General features: G+C 40.7%; 1 protein-coding gene across 1 annotated transcript in view; it reads left to right on the forward strand.

The window, feature by feature from the left end:
* LOC114700457 (TLC domain-containing protein 4-like) overlaps positions 1–9,611 on the forward strand; it is a 66,335-nt gene extending 56,724 nt beyond the window's left edge. Inside the window, exons 8-9 of the mRNA XM_037207268.1 lie at positions 8,772–8,833; positions 9,061–9,611. Of these exons, the coding sequence (XP_037063163.1) occupies positions 8,772–8,833; positions 9,061–9,412 (414 nt within the window). The 3' untranslated portion in view covers positions 9,413–9,611. The remainder of the gene's footprint in view (positions 1–8,771; positions 8,834–9,060) is intronic.
* The last annotated feature ends 7,027 nt before the right edge of the window (positions 9,612–16,638 follow it).

A 16,638-nucleotide genomic window follows, 5' to 3' on the forward strand; every position in this document is an offset into this window, starting at 1 on the left:
GAGACAGCCAGGAGTGGTGGTGCATGCCAGGAATCCCAGCATCCTGTTGGCTAGGGCAGGAGAACACCGAGTTTGAGCCAGCCTGTGCTACAGTATAGCAAGACCCTTTCTCAATAATGAAGTAAACAGTTAAGTAACCAATGATAAGTCAGTAATACCACAGTAACTTAGAGAATGAAAAGACGTTTCATTAGCTTCTTTCTTCCTCCAAACATAGATATTTATAAAAACATTTTCTGAGTTTGTAGAAATTTATCCTTTCGTGTGTTCTCTAGGGTTCTTTCTCCAGGGCTAAGTATTGGCTGTACTTGACTCGTGTTATTACAGTTGGTGTATATCACACTTATACACATATATACCTTTCTGAATTTTCTGAGAGCTTTTGAGAGATGTTGGACTAAACTAGGCCTCTAAAAATACTCATATTGGGCTAGGTGTGGTGGCCCATGTTCTTTAATCCCAGCACTCGGAGGCAGAGGCAGGCAGAACTCTGTGAGTTCAATACCAGCTAGAGCTACACAGTGAGATCCTGGCACAGCAAAAATTTATATTTAGATTGGCAGGAAAAAGTCGAGAAGGTCAGAAGACCATGTGGAGAGAGTCCTTGGAAGAAGACATCCCCTCTTCCTAGGGATAGCCAGGAGTTGGGCTGGCAGGAAACGGGGTTTGTGGGGGCAAAGTAGGGGTGCACATTTGGGTAAGATGCAGCCACCCAAGGGATAGAGTGGAAGTTCTAATTTAACATGTTATGTATTTTTACAGTTCATAAAATGGTTGTAGGATCTGTAGCCAGAGAACTTGATAGAGCTGGCAAGCTGGTGATGCTATGCAAAAAAGAAATCAGAACCAGGAGTGGTGGTGGCTCACGCCTGTAATCCCAGCACTTGGGAAGCAGAGGCAGCAGATCTCCTGAGTTCGAGGCCAGCTTGGTCTGTAGGATGAGTTCCAGGACAGCCAAAACTACACAAAGAAACCCTGTGTCAGAAAGCAAGTGGGGGGGGAGAGAGAGAGAGAGAGGGAGGGAGGGAGGGAGGGAGGGAGGGAGGGAGGGAGGGAGGGAGAGAGAGAGAGAGAGAGAGAGAGAGAGAGAGAGAGAGAGAGAGAGAGAGAGAGGAGAGAGAGGTTAGAATGGGGGAGGATATTCTTAGCAGGTTTCATGCAGCTGGCAGGTGCTGAAGGCTCTCTGATGGGACCCAGTGAGACCTGTAAAACAGCACCAGTGTGTGGTTGGTTCCTCGTTGGTTCCTCAGAGAGGTTTCAGCTTCCTGCACCTGGCAGGTTTTTCTAAAAAGGATGTTTGCAGGAGACCTGGGGAGGAAGCAGGGCTTCTCCTGCCCCAGCTGTGGAGCACACAGAACGTAGATACCACAGTACTCCAGCAATCAAGTGAGTGGCCAGTGGCAACCCAGTTCAAAGAGGAGGAGGTAGCATTTCCACCCTTGCTGGGAGGAGCCTGCATGTCCCAGAGAGAAGGAATCGTGATGTCCATTTTCAGAGATTGCTCTGTCTTGGTCTGCCGGTGTTAGATAACGTGCAATGGAAAGGTTTTAACCCTGTGTTTCTAACTGGCTTTTCTGCAGAGGTGAGTGAGCTCTTGGCCTCAGAGGTGAGGCTCCTGTTTCGGGCAAGATTCAAGCTCAGGAAAAAAGTGTCAACTGCTGTGCCAGGCTTTGTGGACAACAAGGCATAGGATTATAGGTACTTGGCAGGTTCTGGTCATTGTAACAGACAAGCTGAGAGATCTGTGGCAAAACTGACCTCACTGGGAGTTAAAGGGTCAGGAGGAAACTTTGCTAGAGGAAACGCAGCAGATTCTCCTGGAAAACACTGTATGGTATGGTGGAGGTGCTTGTAAGCCATCGTTAACCACAGCCAAGGGAGCTAGCTCCTTGGCACACAAACATCCCAAGCATCTCGGTTTGCTATGTGCTGGACTCACCTGCAGGCCTGTGAAGACACAGATGACTGGTCTCTAGCTCCGGGGTTGCAGAGTCAGTACGTGTGGGATCAGGCTCAAGAATATGCATATCCAGGCTTGGGGAGATGGCTCAGGGGCAAAGTGTTTGCTGTGTAAGCGTTAGGACCTGAGTTCGGATCCCCAGGCCCCATGTAAAAGCCTGACTTGGCGATGTGAATCTGTTACTCCAGTGTCGGAGGGAGGGAGATAATCAGATTCTAGAAGGTAAACTCTAGGTTCAGTGAGAGACAGAGAGGGACAGTGGGAGACAGGTGATGTCCACCTCTGGTCTCCACAAGCACAGGCATAGGTGAGTACATCCTCACACACTCATTGAGACACATGCATAGAACACATGAACATTAAAGAAAATAAGAGGGGTCGTTGAGATGGCTTGACAGGTCGAGGCACTTGCTGTTCAAGCCTGAGACCGTCTCTAGATCCTACAACATGGTGGAAGGAGAGAAGTGATTTTAACAGCATTGTCCACTGCCTTCCATCCATGCCATGCTCCACATGCATCCCCAGACAGCCATACTCACACACAGTGATGATACTTCAAAAACAAACAAAAAACCAGGGCTGGAGAGATGGCTCAGCAGTTGGGAGCACTGTCTGTAATCCAGCTCAAAGTGATTTGACACCCTCATACAGACATAAATGCAGGCAAAACACCAATGCATGTAAAATAAAAAGAAATAAACCATGAAATCAAACCCCGTGCATCTCCATCAGGTTCCCAGGCCCTCCATTCCAAGCACCGTACTTTGGAGCTGCTGGAACCAAACGAGAGAGTGGAGATTTCCTTGGGAGGACAGAATATAAAAGGCCTCAGCTTTTCTTTAATGTGGAGAATTTGCACGTTGGGTGAATATGGTTAGAGAAAGATGTTTTCCAATGTACTATTTTTAGCAGTAACATGATATTTAAAGGACATCATAAAGTTATGTTGCCTCTGGTACTAATTTGGTGCCTTGGTTAACAGCCACATTTTATTCTATGACGCTATGAAAGGAGTTGGAGGAAGTGATCAGCAGCTGTTTTCAATGTAATGTATTTCCTGAACATACTTTTGAGCTTACCATTAACCAGTAAATTAAAATTAAAAATTAAAAAAATTGTTTCATTATTGAAAGAAAGGAAGGAAGGAAGGAAGAAAGAAAGAAAGAAAAAAAAAAGAAAGAATGAATGAATGAATTAGGGTCAGCTGGAGAGATGGCTCAGCTGTTAAGAGCACTGACTGTTCTTCCAGAGGACCTGGTTCAATTCCCAGCATCTATATGGCAGCTCATAACTGTAACTCCAGTCCCAGGAGATCTGTCGCCTTCTTCTGGCCTCACTGGCACCAGGCACACATGTGATGCACATATATACTTGTAGGCAAAACACCCATACACATAAGTAAACCAGTCAATAAAGAAAAACTTTTAAAAACCCACAAATTTTAGCAGTGGCTCTTACCTTTAGGCAAGCTGTGTTTTGGAGGACACAGGAAGTCATTTGTCAAGGAAGTTGGTATACTTTTGAAACATATAAGGTCATAAGATTTTGTAGATGTCTGGTTAGTCACATTCTGTAAACATTGAACATAATTGTGTCACGTGCTACAGCCTTAAAACACCTGACCCAAAGAAGAAGAAAGCTGTTAGTGAAAAACAGATTGGACGAAGAGCTGCCCTTAGCCAAGGGGAGAAAGATGATGTTGTGAGTGAGGAAATTTACCCTACAAAACAAGAACGCGTGCTTATTGTACTTGTGAGTCCACTGTAGTGAGGAATAACTCAGCGAGACGTGGCGGCACACGTTTACAGTCCCTGCACTTGGAGGTCGAGCCACGAGGATCACAGGTGAGGGCTAGCCTCGGGTATATAGTGAGACTCTGTCTCAAAACAAAACAAGAAGTGGGGTGAGCAGAGGCAGACAGAGAGACAGAGAAACAACCATAAAATAGAGGGATTGTTGTAACAAAATATTTCTAAGACTTTTGTATCCGGTTCAAGTGAGAATCCCATTAAAAATAACTTTTTTCTTTGCATAATTTACCCCAAGACTTACAGATATAGTTTCAAAGTTGCTTTAATTCAGTACAGAACTTATAGAAATTCAGTTTCTTGTTTCATTTGGATGATGAACAATTAAAACAGTGTTCTTCTAATCTCTTTTTTCTTTAAAAACACATTGTTTTCTTTTGACACAGGGACTTGATATGTAGTGTAGTTTGGCTAGAACTCAGGATCTTCCTAAGTGCTAGGAAATAGATGTGTGCCAAGACGCTGAGAGTCAACCTGCTTTTAAATCGAATACTCCAACTAATTGACTTTTAAAGGATTTATTATTTTTTTTTATATGTATGTGTGAGTATGCCTTAGTGTATGTGTGGTGCATCATGTGGGTGCCTGGTACTTGCAGAGACCAGAGAGGATGTCAGGTTCCCTGGAACTAGTGTTACAAGTGGTTATGAGCTGCCATGTGTGTGCTGGGAGCCAAATCCACATCTTCAAGAGTAGCAAGTTCTCTTTACTGCTGAGCCATCTCTCCAACCCCTCTAAGCAATTCTTCTGGACAGATTCATCTGTGCTTTTAAGAAGTCACCACAATTTTTCTTATTAAGAATACACATAAAATATGCATGAACTTGCAATGTGAGTAGCAATTTGTTTCCTGTTATTTTTAAAGTGCTTCTTCATGCTGTGCAAAGTAGAGAGGTCAGGCTGTTCTGTTTTTCATCCTTGTGTTTCCTAGCTGTAAATGTGACTTCTATTATGTATGAAAATGAATTTATAGTAAAACAAAAATGAGTGTGACTTACCCAAGGAAGATGTGCCTCTGAAAATCCTACATCCCAGGAAACCCATGCCATGATGGGAAACTATCCATGGCAACTCTGATTTACGGTTTCTAATAATGGATCATTCATCACTGGGACTTTCTGATGCAACTGAAGTATGTTGTAATTGTGAACAGCAATAGTCCCTCATAGACTTTGGGTGTTGGACTGACAGTTGTGATTTGCACTGTTTAATCTATAAGGTTGAATTTTCTAGAGTGACTGTATTTTCTCAGAGTTTATGTAATGAAAATGAGATGGCTTATGATACTACTAGAATGCCCAGACATCACTGATAAAAGAAGGTCATCATTCTTGTATATGGAAAAATATATACTATTAATAGGCAGATAGAAAGACTCATAACATTGAATTAAAGAGAAAAATAGTCAAAACAGAAATACTATGTAATATGCAGGAAAAGAATTGGGGATTCCACATTAGTATGAATTGAATTATGGTCCCACTAAGATTGCCATGTTGAATTCCTAGCTTCTAGTACCTCTGAATGAGTATTTGGAAATAGGTCCATTTGCATATATGATTAGTTAAGAGGAGTTCATTTTTCAGTAGGCTGGGTCTTTAATAAACTGTTACTGATGTCCATATTAAAAGGAGTGGGTTGGGCCAAGGAATTCTGTGTGAAGATAGAAGTTAGGCCACCAAAGTGGAGGGACCATCCGAAGCTGGCAGCAAGCGAAGCTGGCAGCAAGCGTGGAGCAGAGAATTCCTTTGACCTTCAGGGGTTTGCACCGGATGGCACCTTCACCTCAGACCTCTGGCTTCTAAAACTGATGCATTCTCTTGCTGAAACACTGTACTTTTTACCCACCACCCGTTTCTTTGTTGCAACCCTCCCAGATTAACACACTTTTGGCTGAAGAGATCTAAAGGCATAGAAGGAGGTGGCCTTTCACAAGTCTGGCATGCAATGGGCAGCTACATCTAAATCAAGCTTGCCCTTTCCACCTTCCAGAAAGATGTTGATGCTCAGTTGAAAGCAGCCAGCTTTGAGTTAGCTTAGACAATACCGTATGAACATACACATTGTATGTTTGTCTTGATTGCTACATAACATTGAGCAAACTTGCATTTCCTAATGCCGAGGCGGCAACTCAGAAATCCTCTTGACAAAATGGGTGCGGGGTGGGGGTGGGGGAGGATTGTGGGACTGAAAAGGTGTTTTGACCTCTTGCAACACAGAGGTGATTGTGTCAGATGTCAGATGGGAGCAGTGTTCGGCTCTTCAGTAGTCACATCGAGTCATGACAACAAAAAGTGCCCACCCCAAGCCCCGCTTTTGGGTGTGTTTTGAAGAACAGAGTTAGACACTGAACTCAAAATAAGAGTTGGTGGTAGGTTGTTAACATGAAGATGAGGTGTTGCTCATCTTGTGTTTGGCAGGGAACACATACACATCTTTGGCCAATTTCTGTGTATAAATGTCTTGCCAAAATGGGGAAAGATATTACCTGTTAAATTCCTTGCATATCTGTACACAACTTCTGATTTTGAGGATTTGGTATTCAATCACTTATAAATTTCACCAAAACCCCCAGAACAACTTAATACATTGAGGATGAAATGTAGAAAAATAGTACAGTAACGCAAATGTTTATGGACAGTCTCTCAGAGCTCTTTGGTTTTTGAGGAGGCCACAGGAAGAAACCATCTTCATTTGAGTTGTTTAAGGTGTTTGTTACAAGAAAATAAAATCATACAATGAAGCAATTACTCAGCTTTTGAAAATGAGGTAACTTCAAAACTTCAATATGAATTATGGGATGGAAATGTAGCTCAGTGGTTCAGTGCTTGTCTAGCACACAGAGACCTCTGGGTTTTGCCCATAGTAGCACTTAATCTGAGGCATGGTAGAAGCAGGAGGTAGCACAGGCAGAAAGATCAGGAGTTCAGAGTCCTCTTTGGTTACCTAGTGAGTTCAAAGGCAGCATGTGCTGCATATGACACTGTTTCAAAAACAATAAAATTTACCAGCAAATGGGAGCCACATCAAGCAGGAGTCTATTATAGCTTGTCAGGGAGTCCTGTCTACTTTAAGTATGAAAACACCATGGCTATTCAGAGATATGCAGTGCAGCTGAAGCCCTCCTACCTCCAAAGGAACTTAACCGACAACAGCTAGTCCCCTAGAACAAGATTTTAGATACAAAGTGACTAGATGTTTCTGGGGAACAGGAAACTTAATAACGCATTCTATATCCTAGCGTCTTTGTTGGGAAACTATATAAACTAGGCTTATGTCGTAATGGATTGACAATAGAAACTGGTGCTTGGTTGGCTGAGGAGCTGATGCAAGTCAGAGGGAATCTCACGTGTCAATTGTCGTAGTTTTACACACCGCGCTTACAGATTTTCCCCTCGGGCTGCAGGTAGTCACTGGAAAGGAAGAAATGTTACTGAGAAAGAAAACAGAAAAGAAATATCCTGTGTCATGGGACAGGGAAAAATGTTATCTTTAAACTCATTCTAATTCTAATTAGTTTATATTATTCTTACAATGTGTTATATATTCTAGAATCATATAGTATCGCCTGTTTAACTGTTCAACAGAGGTCAAAGGACAGGAAGAACGGTTGTAGAAGTACTGTCATTAAAAACAAACCATGTTGAGTTGGTGGTGTTACTACTAACGGGCACTGTTACCTTTCACCACGTCTAGGTGAAATCAGTAAACCCACACACAGCCTGACACCTACACATGGCTTTAGTGGCAGTGTCCCGGGTCACTGTGACAAGATGACCCCTCATCTTACCTGCTGGTTTGCTCTTTGGCCATCCCTCGTCCCTTCCTTCTGACTCATACATTCCAATCTCACTAACGACAATGAACTGTAAAATGGGGGGAAAGAGCTCCAGGAAAGCTAATTCTATGGTCAAGCACCGAATTGTAAACCCCCCAAATAATTATGTAGATAAGTAGTTTAAAAAGAAAAAACAACTTTAGATTTTTAATGCTTCGTGTTGCTTTAACTTAGCATGGCATACCTGGCCTGAAAATAGTTTACCAAATTTTGTGTGCATCTACTGGATTGGGGGTGGGGAGACTTTTCTCTGAGATGTATTACAACTCTGATAGGATTAGACATGCTGGAGTGACCCCATTTGACTCATGGCAGTTTTAACACTCCCCCCCCCCCGTGTGTGTGTGTGTGTGTGTGTGTGTGTGTGTGTGTGTGTGTCTGTGTCTGTGTCTGTGTGTGTGTGTTCTAGTTCTGGGATCTTCCATTGACAGGTATATATTTCTAGATCTAGTGTTGTTGTGTTTAGCAAAATATATACTTGCTTAGAGATTATCACAGTGTAGGATAAATACACTTTTGAGATGTTTAAGCACTTTTATTTCATAATGGATATTAAAGGAATACCCAGAGGCATTTACTATAAAACTCTTTAACTTTAGAAGTCCACATTTCTATGTGATCATTTTTCCTAGAGTAGTTTGAGGATGCTGTAACGGTGGGTGGTAGAGTCTGTTACTTCAGTGTGAACCAGTTGCTTGATTTCTGTTTCCCTGGGTGAACATAAAGTGCTAAGTGAACTTGAATATGTGATGGATCCATCTTTTATCACCTGTAGAATTCAAAGCACATCTCTAAAGTCTGAAGAAGAAAATCAGGAGGCTGGAGAGATGTTTTAGCAGCTTAAGAGCACTGGCTGCCCTACCAGAGGACCTGGGTTTGGTTCCCGGCACCCACACGATGGCTCACAACTGTCTGTAACTGCAATCTTGGAGACCTTCTCTGGTCTCCCAGAGCACCAGGCATGCATATGGTGCCCATACAACCATTCAGGTTCACATTCATACACCTAAAAAATACTTTAAAAAAAAGAAAATCCGTTTAATGATGAAAGGTAGACACCTGGTCTGTTTTTATAATGATGGCCTATACATAAAGGTGACTGGCTATTTCTAGAACATCTGTATATTTTGATGAGTCCCTGACACTCTTTCTGTTTCTTATCCAGAAAGATGGAGTGCTTTCATACATTGCCAATTTTCGCCTGCTTGCTGAGCTCTCCAGCCCTTTGTGAACCAGAGGTAGGTTACAAATATCAGTTTGAAATTGTATGGTTTCGTTTTAACCTGTGGAAACTTTTACTCCAAGATGCAGAACTCAAGTCTCTGTGATCACACAGAAAACACTTTATCCACACAGCCACTCCCCAGCTCCTGTATGCAAACTGTTAGATGTTCCTTGAATTCTTTTATAGCCTAAAACTTGAGAGTAAGGTGGTAGATTCCCAAGCTGCAGAGTAAGTGTGATGTTTCTCTCTTTCTCTTTTCCAGGTGGTTCTTTGAAGCCCTGAAGTACCCCAAGTTTTCCAAAGCCAATGTCATCAATGGAATCCTCATGACGGTGGTCTTTTTCATAGTGCGGATCATTGCAATCCCGCCTCTGTATTTCTTTGTGTACTCCGTGTACGGAACAGAGCCCTACATAAGGCTTGGATTTGCAATCCAGTGTACCTGGATCACTACTTGTCTTGTTTTGGATGTGATGAATGTCATGTGGATGATCAAAATTACAAAAGGATGCATCAAGGTCATCTCTCTCATCGGACAGGAGAAAGCCAAGACTAGCCTTCAGAATGGGAAACTCGATTAAAGGCGTGCTTCATCAAACACCTTTGCTTCCATAAGCCATTTTCATGCCTCCTCACACCGCGTCTACTAATAGATGAGTTCCTGGCATGCTCTTATGCTGCTCTATTAGTTATGATTGTTATTCAGGGTTTCAGTGTTTTCTTCTCTCTCTCTTTTTTATATTTAGAAAACAGAAAATAAAATTTAGTTTTCACTCCCAAGAGTTCTTCTTTCCTTCTGCATTTCGAGCATGGATAGGAATTGAAAGGTTTAAATAAAAGTTGTAAGTAGAGTGGTGAAACGTTCCTGAACTCTCAGTGCACGTGGGGATTATTCTCTGCAGAAAAATGACTGGTAATTTGGTGGCCTTGTTATGCCACCCATCTTGCTGAAGGAATGAGAACTGCTTTTGAGTCTGTAAGCCACTCGGGTTACTGTGCTGTGTTCTCTTCTAATGTCGGTGCCTGCGTAGGGTTTAGTTTCTAAGTTGCTAACGCATCCTTCCCTCCAGGCCATCAGAAATGACACAATTTCATCTGGATATGCATTCATCTGTTATAATGGAGTATTTCACTCACTTTGACAAGATCATGTTTGAAAATATTTCTTGCATTTTAAAGATTTCAGATGCCACTTTTTTTGTATGTTTAGTGCTTTATCCAATTATATTTATTTTTTTATTTTATTGTCAGGCCAGGTTTAAGACCCATTGTGTGGACCTTAGGGATGAAGGTCTTTTAAAAGTGCATGCTGATAATGACTACTTAGGCTACCAGGAGGACGCACTAGGAACGTGCTTCAGTACTACTACCTTTCCCTCTGTTTCCTTGTACTTTTTCCATGAAAAATATATTTCTTCTTGCCAAATCTTTCCTGAGTTCCAAGCCTGACACCAGAATACCAGTCTTTCCCAGAATGCATCTGTCATGCTCCTGAAATCAGCCTTGTGTGGGTGAGACTGAAACTACAGACAAGTCAGTGTTTGTGTTTTCTTCCTAGACTTTACTCAGGCTTGCTGATTTCCTCTTTGCTTTCTTATTCTTGAGCAGGAAGGAAGGAAGAAGGTGGTTTAACCCAAGTATTCAGATTATTAAAACTATCATTTTATGTGAAGGAAGTAGTGTGTGTGTGTGTGTGTGTGTGTGTGTGTGTGTGTGTGTGTGTGTGTATACATGTGTATACATGTGTACTTTTACTTTGGTTCTTGCAATCCAAACAGAGAATTATATATTTAGTTCTTATTGCCTTTATTTATTTTCTTCTGAAGTACTTGACTTTAATGATTGTTCTTAAGAAAAAAAGAGTCTTAATTCAATTAGTGGTGAATACTTGAATTTAACTGAACCTAAGCCAAAAGATCTAATCCATATAGAGTCTCGGATTGAAGGAGAGTGTTTGACTCTCTTTCATCATTCATCTTATGATGAGGAAAGGAGGCTAGTGGAATGTAATCAAAATATTTAATGTAATGAAGCTTAATTTAATTGTCTAATACAGATAGAGTCTGGCAAGACCTAGTTTGTTTAAAGATGGGAATTGAAATTTCAGTCAATCAAATGATAAAATCAGGTATATTTACTTTTGAAAGATAAGGTAATGTAAAAGACAGGGCTGCTTCTTTAAAGCAGCTAATGTTACATTGATAATGGCTTGCTAAGTTTATTGCTGTCTGCATCATAGGCACTCAAGAGTATTGGTTGTCTAAAGGGTGAAGATGTAGGAGTGCAAGTGGTTTTATATTGCTCTCAGCTCTTACAAGAAAAGTGGTGTTTTTTTTTTTTTTTTTTTTTTTTTTGAGGAAAGAAGACATTTATATTATAAAACTATTTTGGAAATTCACTAAAAAAGGAAATAAATCTTGAGATAAATATTTTTGACTCTTTGGATATTGCTACAGTTCTGAACACAGATTTTAAACTCACCATCAAAATGATGACAGCATATAGCTAGGAATCTCCATGTAGGCAATAATTGTTTCCTGCTTGAAAGGTCATGGCCATTACTTTTCATTGATTGGTGTAGCCAGTCATCAAATAAGTATATTCAGAATATCAAACGTTAGACTAAGGTTTGTCATCCCCTTAGTCAGCAATCCTTATTAGCAGCAGCATCCAAAACTCTCCACGCTCTTTCATAGAAGAGAAACATCATGGCAATGCTCTGTAAACTGCCACTGTAAGCCAGCCCTTCAATGGTCTGGATTTTGCTGTTCTGTGATTATGTTTATCAACCTAAAATACAAATAAAGACAGAAAATAATATTTACTAAAACAACGAAATTTTCATTTATTGAATGACAAATTTTTGCTAGATATTTTAGATATTAAGTATTTGGCTACGTGGATTAATTTAAATGAGTCTATTAGGCATTCTGATATTTAACAACTCTTAAAATCTTTATAGAAAATAAAAGCAAATTGGTATAAATTTTTAAGCAATTCTATTTTTCTAGAAAAAAATTAGTGACAATCTGAATGTGTAGCACTCTAGAAAATGTCTCATGACACTTAAAAAAGAGCAAAAATAATTAATAGCATGCAAGATCGTGGATCCTGCATTCAGTATTTTACGTGTGAGACTGAAATTTTCAAGCTTGGGTTTATAGAATTTGCACTTTTGTGTCTAAAATCATTTAGAGGATTGTCTGCATTTATTTGAAATTCAAAATGGAGTTATACATGCATGCAAAGAAATTAACTCAAACTACTATGGTATGTTGGCTTTTTAAATTTCAACTACTTTTTGTTGTTTCATGGGCCAGTTATGGAATAATGGTGGGTTGTTACCATCTCTGAGAGTCAGTTTACTGTATTATGGATAAACTGGGTCCATAAGGGTCTGGTTGGAAATTGTCTAGTTTATAGGTATTTGGATGAAACTCTTTCATGAATTTTAATAATTTGTTTAACTCAGTTTTGTTTAAGTGTCAGATTTTTTAATTGCTTCCTCTGAGACCTTGGGCATTTGGAGACAAGTTTTTCTTGAGGATTCATGGACTGCTGGTGGCATTTCTTAGGCATTTGGAAATGTCGTTTGTCACGGAGGCACAGAGGGAAAAGTACTATCCTAATGCACATGTTTCTTGCCTTTCATTTTTAAGACATGCCAACATGTCCCACAAGACTCTATTAACAGATCTGGATAAGTCTGTTCCTGCATTGCTCCAAGTATGTAAATCAGCATCCTAGAGGCCGGTGTGTTTGCATTGCCTTGCTCTGAGCACTTCAGTGGCTTGTGCAGTTGAAAAGCCCACCTAGTTATGGGCATCAATAATGTTTCATGAAGCTTATGTATTTGTGTGTTTTGGATTTCATCGAAAGCAAACTTTTTTTTTGTCACAAGAATGGCACAGTGCTTTCCGGCAGGTGTGAACCAACACACCAGTGAGAATCTTCCTGTGTGAAGAGACTCTGAATGCGCACACACACACCTCCTGGCCTTAACTACAGTTGGCTCACACTAAAGCTACTGAAAGCCAACCCTGATGCAAAACTCTCCTGATGTGAGCAGAAATGAGAAAAGCCTCTAGGACCTGGCGTGGGAGGAGACAGCAAGACTGCTTTGCTTTCAAAGATGGTATTTTCTTCCTCTGTTGAGTTTTCTGTGTGAGCTCACCTGGCTTGCCCTTCCTTCTCTAATGCCCACAGACTTCACTACCCCCTTTCCAGATGCCAGGACCTTTCCGTGTCAACTTCTGAGACATCCCCACTCATCTCTATGCTTCTCAGTCTCTTGTGGCAAGTTTCAAAGTTTACAAATAGGTTCTTTCATGGAAACAAGCGTTGTAGGAAGTTTAATAAAGAAAGATCTGACAAACTACAATTATTAATAGGCTACAGGAAGCCAGCAGCATGTAATAATACCTGTTTACAACATGAAACAAAGGTAATTATAGTTTTATTAAACATCTGTAAGCTCTTTCTTAAACTGGTTTAGCAATAAGAGTTTTATAAAGTGTTTCAGCTAGGGATTTATTGTAGGTGTGTTAATGATCTAAATGTTCTTTATGGACCCCTTGGCAGTATTGAGGTTGTAAAATGGAGCTGTTTTGGTGAGGACAGGGTCTGCTTGTGGCAAATTGTTTTAGAATCTTGCTCTTCAAATAGAAAAGCCTTCTGTGGTACTGTTTATTTAAAAAACAAACTACTAGCTGATGAGTTAATGTTTCCTGGAGTTCAACACCCTGGTTCTTGAGCCCTGGCACCTTTGTGCCCAGACTGGAGCTTCTGGTTTCTTGACAGTATGTCATACTTTGTTTTTGATAGCAGTAGGCAGCTTCAAAAGATGGATTTGTTTGCATAAAAAAGTTTACATTTATTTATCCACTCTGAGCAGCAGTTTTGATATCAGGCCCTACACAAAAGACCAAACACAATGAAAATGATTTCTAAATCACAGATTTATAAGCTCTATACCTCTGGCTGGAAACTTGTTAGACACCATCTTAAACCTTTTTCTTTGCATTTTTTATGTAAGTCTGTTATATGTGTTATAATCATTTGTTCTTTTTGGCTAATTGAACCTAAAAATGTAGCTGTAAATAAAATGTGCTCTGTATTTTGTTTCCTGCTTGATGGGTTTCTGTAGGATTATGTCTGCTTTTTACTTAGGGAATTTTTGTGTAAATGATAGTCCTAAAAGTAGGGTAAGCTATGATATTTTTTCAGTTATTGAATTTGTAATAACATTTCAATATAGATCTTATTTGCAAAGGCCACTTTAAAACTGGGGTACATGCATTAATTATAGTGATATGTACAATTTTTCTCTGATGCTATAATATAATATTGTCATAAAGATTTTGGAAGCCTCTCAAAATATGCTTAATAACTTATTTCCATAAAACTGAAGAGTTTTATTTATAAAATAAAAGACCAGATAATTTATAAACCAGTATACTAAGATGTATCAGTAATTAAAATACAATTGAGTTTCTTTGATTTTGGTTTCTGGTTGTGCTTTGTTTGAAGGGATAGTAAGTATCTTTTCAGAACTTTCAGTAAAATTTTGAAATGTTTGTAATCTTTGTATTGTGCCATTTTACAGTTTAATGCAAGTTCTAAGCAATAACCTGCATGTTCTACCTGGTCAGCATCCGTTGTCATGACAGTTTCCTTTAATATTAAGAATGACACAAATCAACATTGTATAACCCACCCCTCTCCCAATGAACACCTTGGGATTTTCTTGTGTTAAAACACTACTATAACGTGGTGCAACACTTTGTATTTTGTGAAAAGAAAAATAAAGCCACAATTATTTAGTGCAAAAGCTTGTCTGGTGTATGCTTAAATAGTAGTGAGCGGATTGATGAGATTGCAACCTTCCAATCGCATAATCACCCCTAGCACCCACATTCTGAAAGTGGGTTTTTACACCTCAAATTCCTTCCCTCCCTCCCGGATGAGATTCCAGCCTCAGAGAAAACCAGAAGTTGTAAACATTTTAGTTGGTGCTTATTAATGGGAGGATTGCAGTTATCCAATCAATAGGCTTTTGTAGAGTAAGTGACACTTGGCAGTTAGACTTTTGATCTCCTTTCTTTGCCTTTCAGACCTCTCCTGTGTTCCAGTGTTTTTTGCCGAGTGTCTTGGCTGAGATTTCCTGCTTCTCAAATTGCAAGCAGTCTGAATCTTGCACCTGAGTCTGGAGCATTAGTAGTAGATCAGGAAGCTGAGCACTATTTGAAAAGACCACCGGAGCGGTTTTGTCTTGGGAGAGTATCATGAGTCATGCTTCTGAACATGCCTAAAATGTTGCATCAAGACTGTCATAGGAGCAGCTGAATTTCAAAATGAAAATAGCAGTTCCAGCTGTCAGTGGTGAGAGGCCACAGGTGCAGCTGCATGGATCAAAACCCCTTGCAGCAAATGGAAAGGGGTCTCCCACCCCTTCGGCTGTCTCCGATGTGAGTCAGTTATTCTAGTGGCCAGTCTTTACCAAAGTCTGTTCACTGTCCCGCCTTCCTCTACATGGTCCCTAAGTATGCCCAGAGTAACCATGGTGTAACAGATTTGTCACTTTCCCCTATGCAGGTAACTGGTAATCTGCCACACATAACAAGGCTCATCATGGAAGGACTGTGCATGCTTGAGTGGCTGGTGGCCATTGCTATGGCACAGTATTCCCAAGTCCTTGCCCGTGGCAGGTAGCCCCTTCCCTTTCCTTTATTTCTTTTCTTTTTTTTTTTTTTTTCTTTTTTTCTCTCTGTGTAGCCCTGGCTGTCATGGAACTCACTCTGTAGACCAGGCTGGCATTCAACTCGCTGAGCTCTGCCTGCCTCTGCCTTCCGAGTTCTGGTTCTGGGGGCATGCACCAGTGCCACCTGGGCTGCCACTCCCCTTTTCATCTACCTCCAGCTAAATACCGTGGCCTCAGCTCTTCCCATCTCAGCACAGCCCTGATTGTGCCAGCAGAAATCGCCTAGGCTGTCAAAGGGGGCTCCTAGTGAGTAGTGCAAGGGAACATGGACAGTTGACATTTCTAGTGAGGGTAAAGGTCAGGGTTGAATGGGAATTTGGAAGAAAAAACACAAAAGGAAAAAGGAAATGACTTGAGAGAATAGGAAAACTTGAATGTAATGCATGTATTACTATTTAACAAAAATAAGATGAATAAAGTTCTTATGGTATTACAATATAAGAAATTCTGTAATTTTACTGTTAAAATGCAATAAGTATACCTATGTCCTACCTATGTAGGGCATGATCTTACCTGAGTTTTCAAGATCATTGATTCTAAGAGCGAATGTTTTCAGTATTCAAATACCCAAGAATTAAATTTCCTGGAAAGACCTGTGTTGCAGGCCAGCTTCCCATGGGAGGTTTTAGAAGAGGAAATGGACAGGGTTCACGCTGTGTTTTGGACAGATAGGATATATGGATGGATGCGGACCTTCCGGAAGGACTGAACTGGGGAGGTGTAAGGTGCCTGAGCTATGGTAGCCATGACTCACAGTCTGAGTTTTATCATCAGTAGCATGATGTTTGAAGCGTCTCCAACACTCCCTCCAACTCTCCCTGCTATTTAGGAAGTGCTTTCATTTGCAACAAGGCCATTAGGAGGGAACAAGTGGAGCTTTGAGGGTGGCTTAGGGAATCCAACTTAAATGGCATCAGAGGGATGTCCTCGGTGTCAGATGCGTGAAGAACAGATGTAGGTTAAGTGCCAGACAAAAGGCTAGAGAATTGTTTGTTAAGCCATCGGCGGTGGTGGTGCACGCCTTTAATCCCAGCACTCAGGAGGCAG

The sequence above is a fragment of the Peromyscus leucopus genome, chromosome 6, assembly GCF_004664715.2.
Source record: "Peromyscus leucopus breed LL Stock chromosome 6, UCI_PerLeu_2.1, whole genome shotgun sequence".
Taxonomy (NCBI): Eukaryota; Metazoa; Chordata; class Mammalia; order Rodentia; family Cricetidae; genus Peromyscus; species Peromyscus leucopus.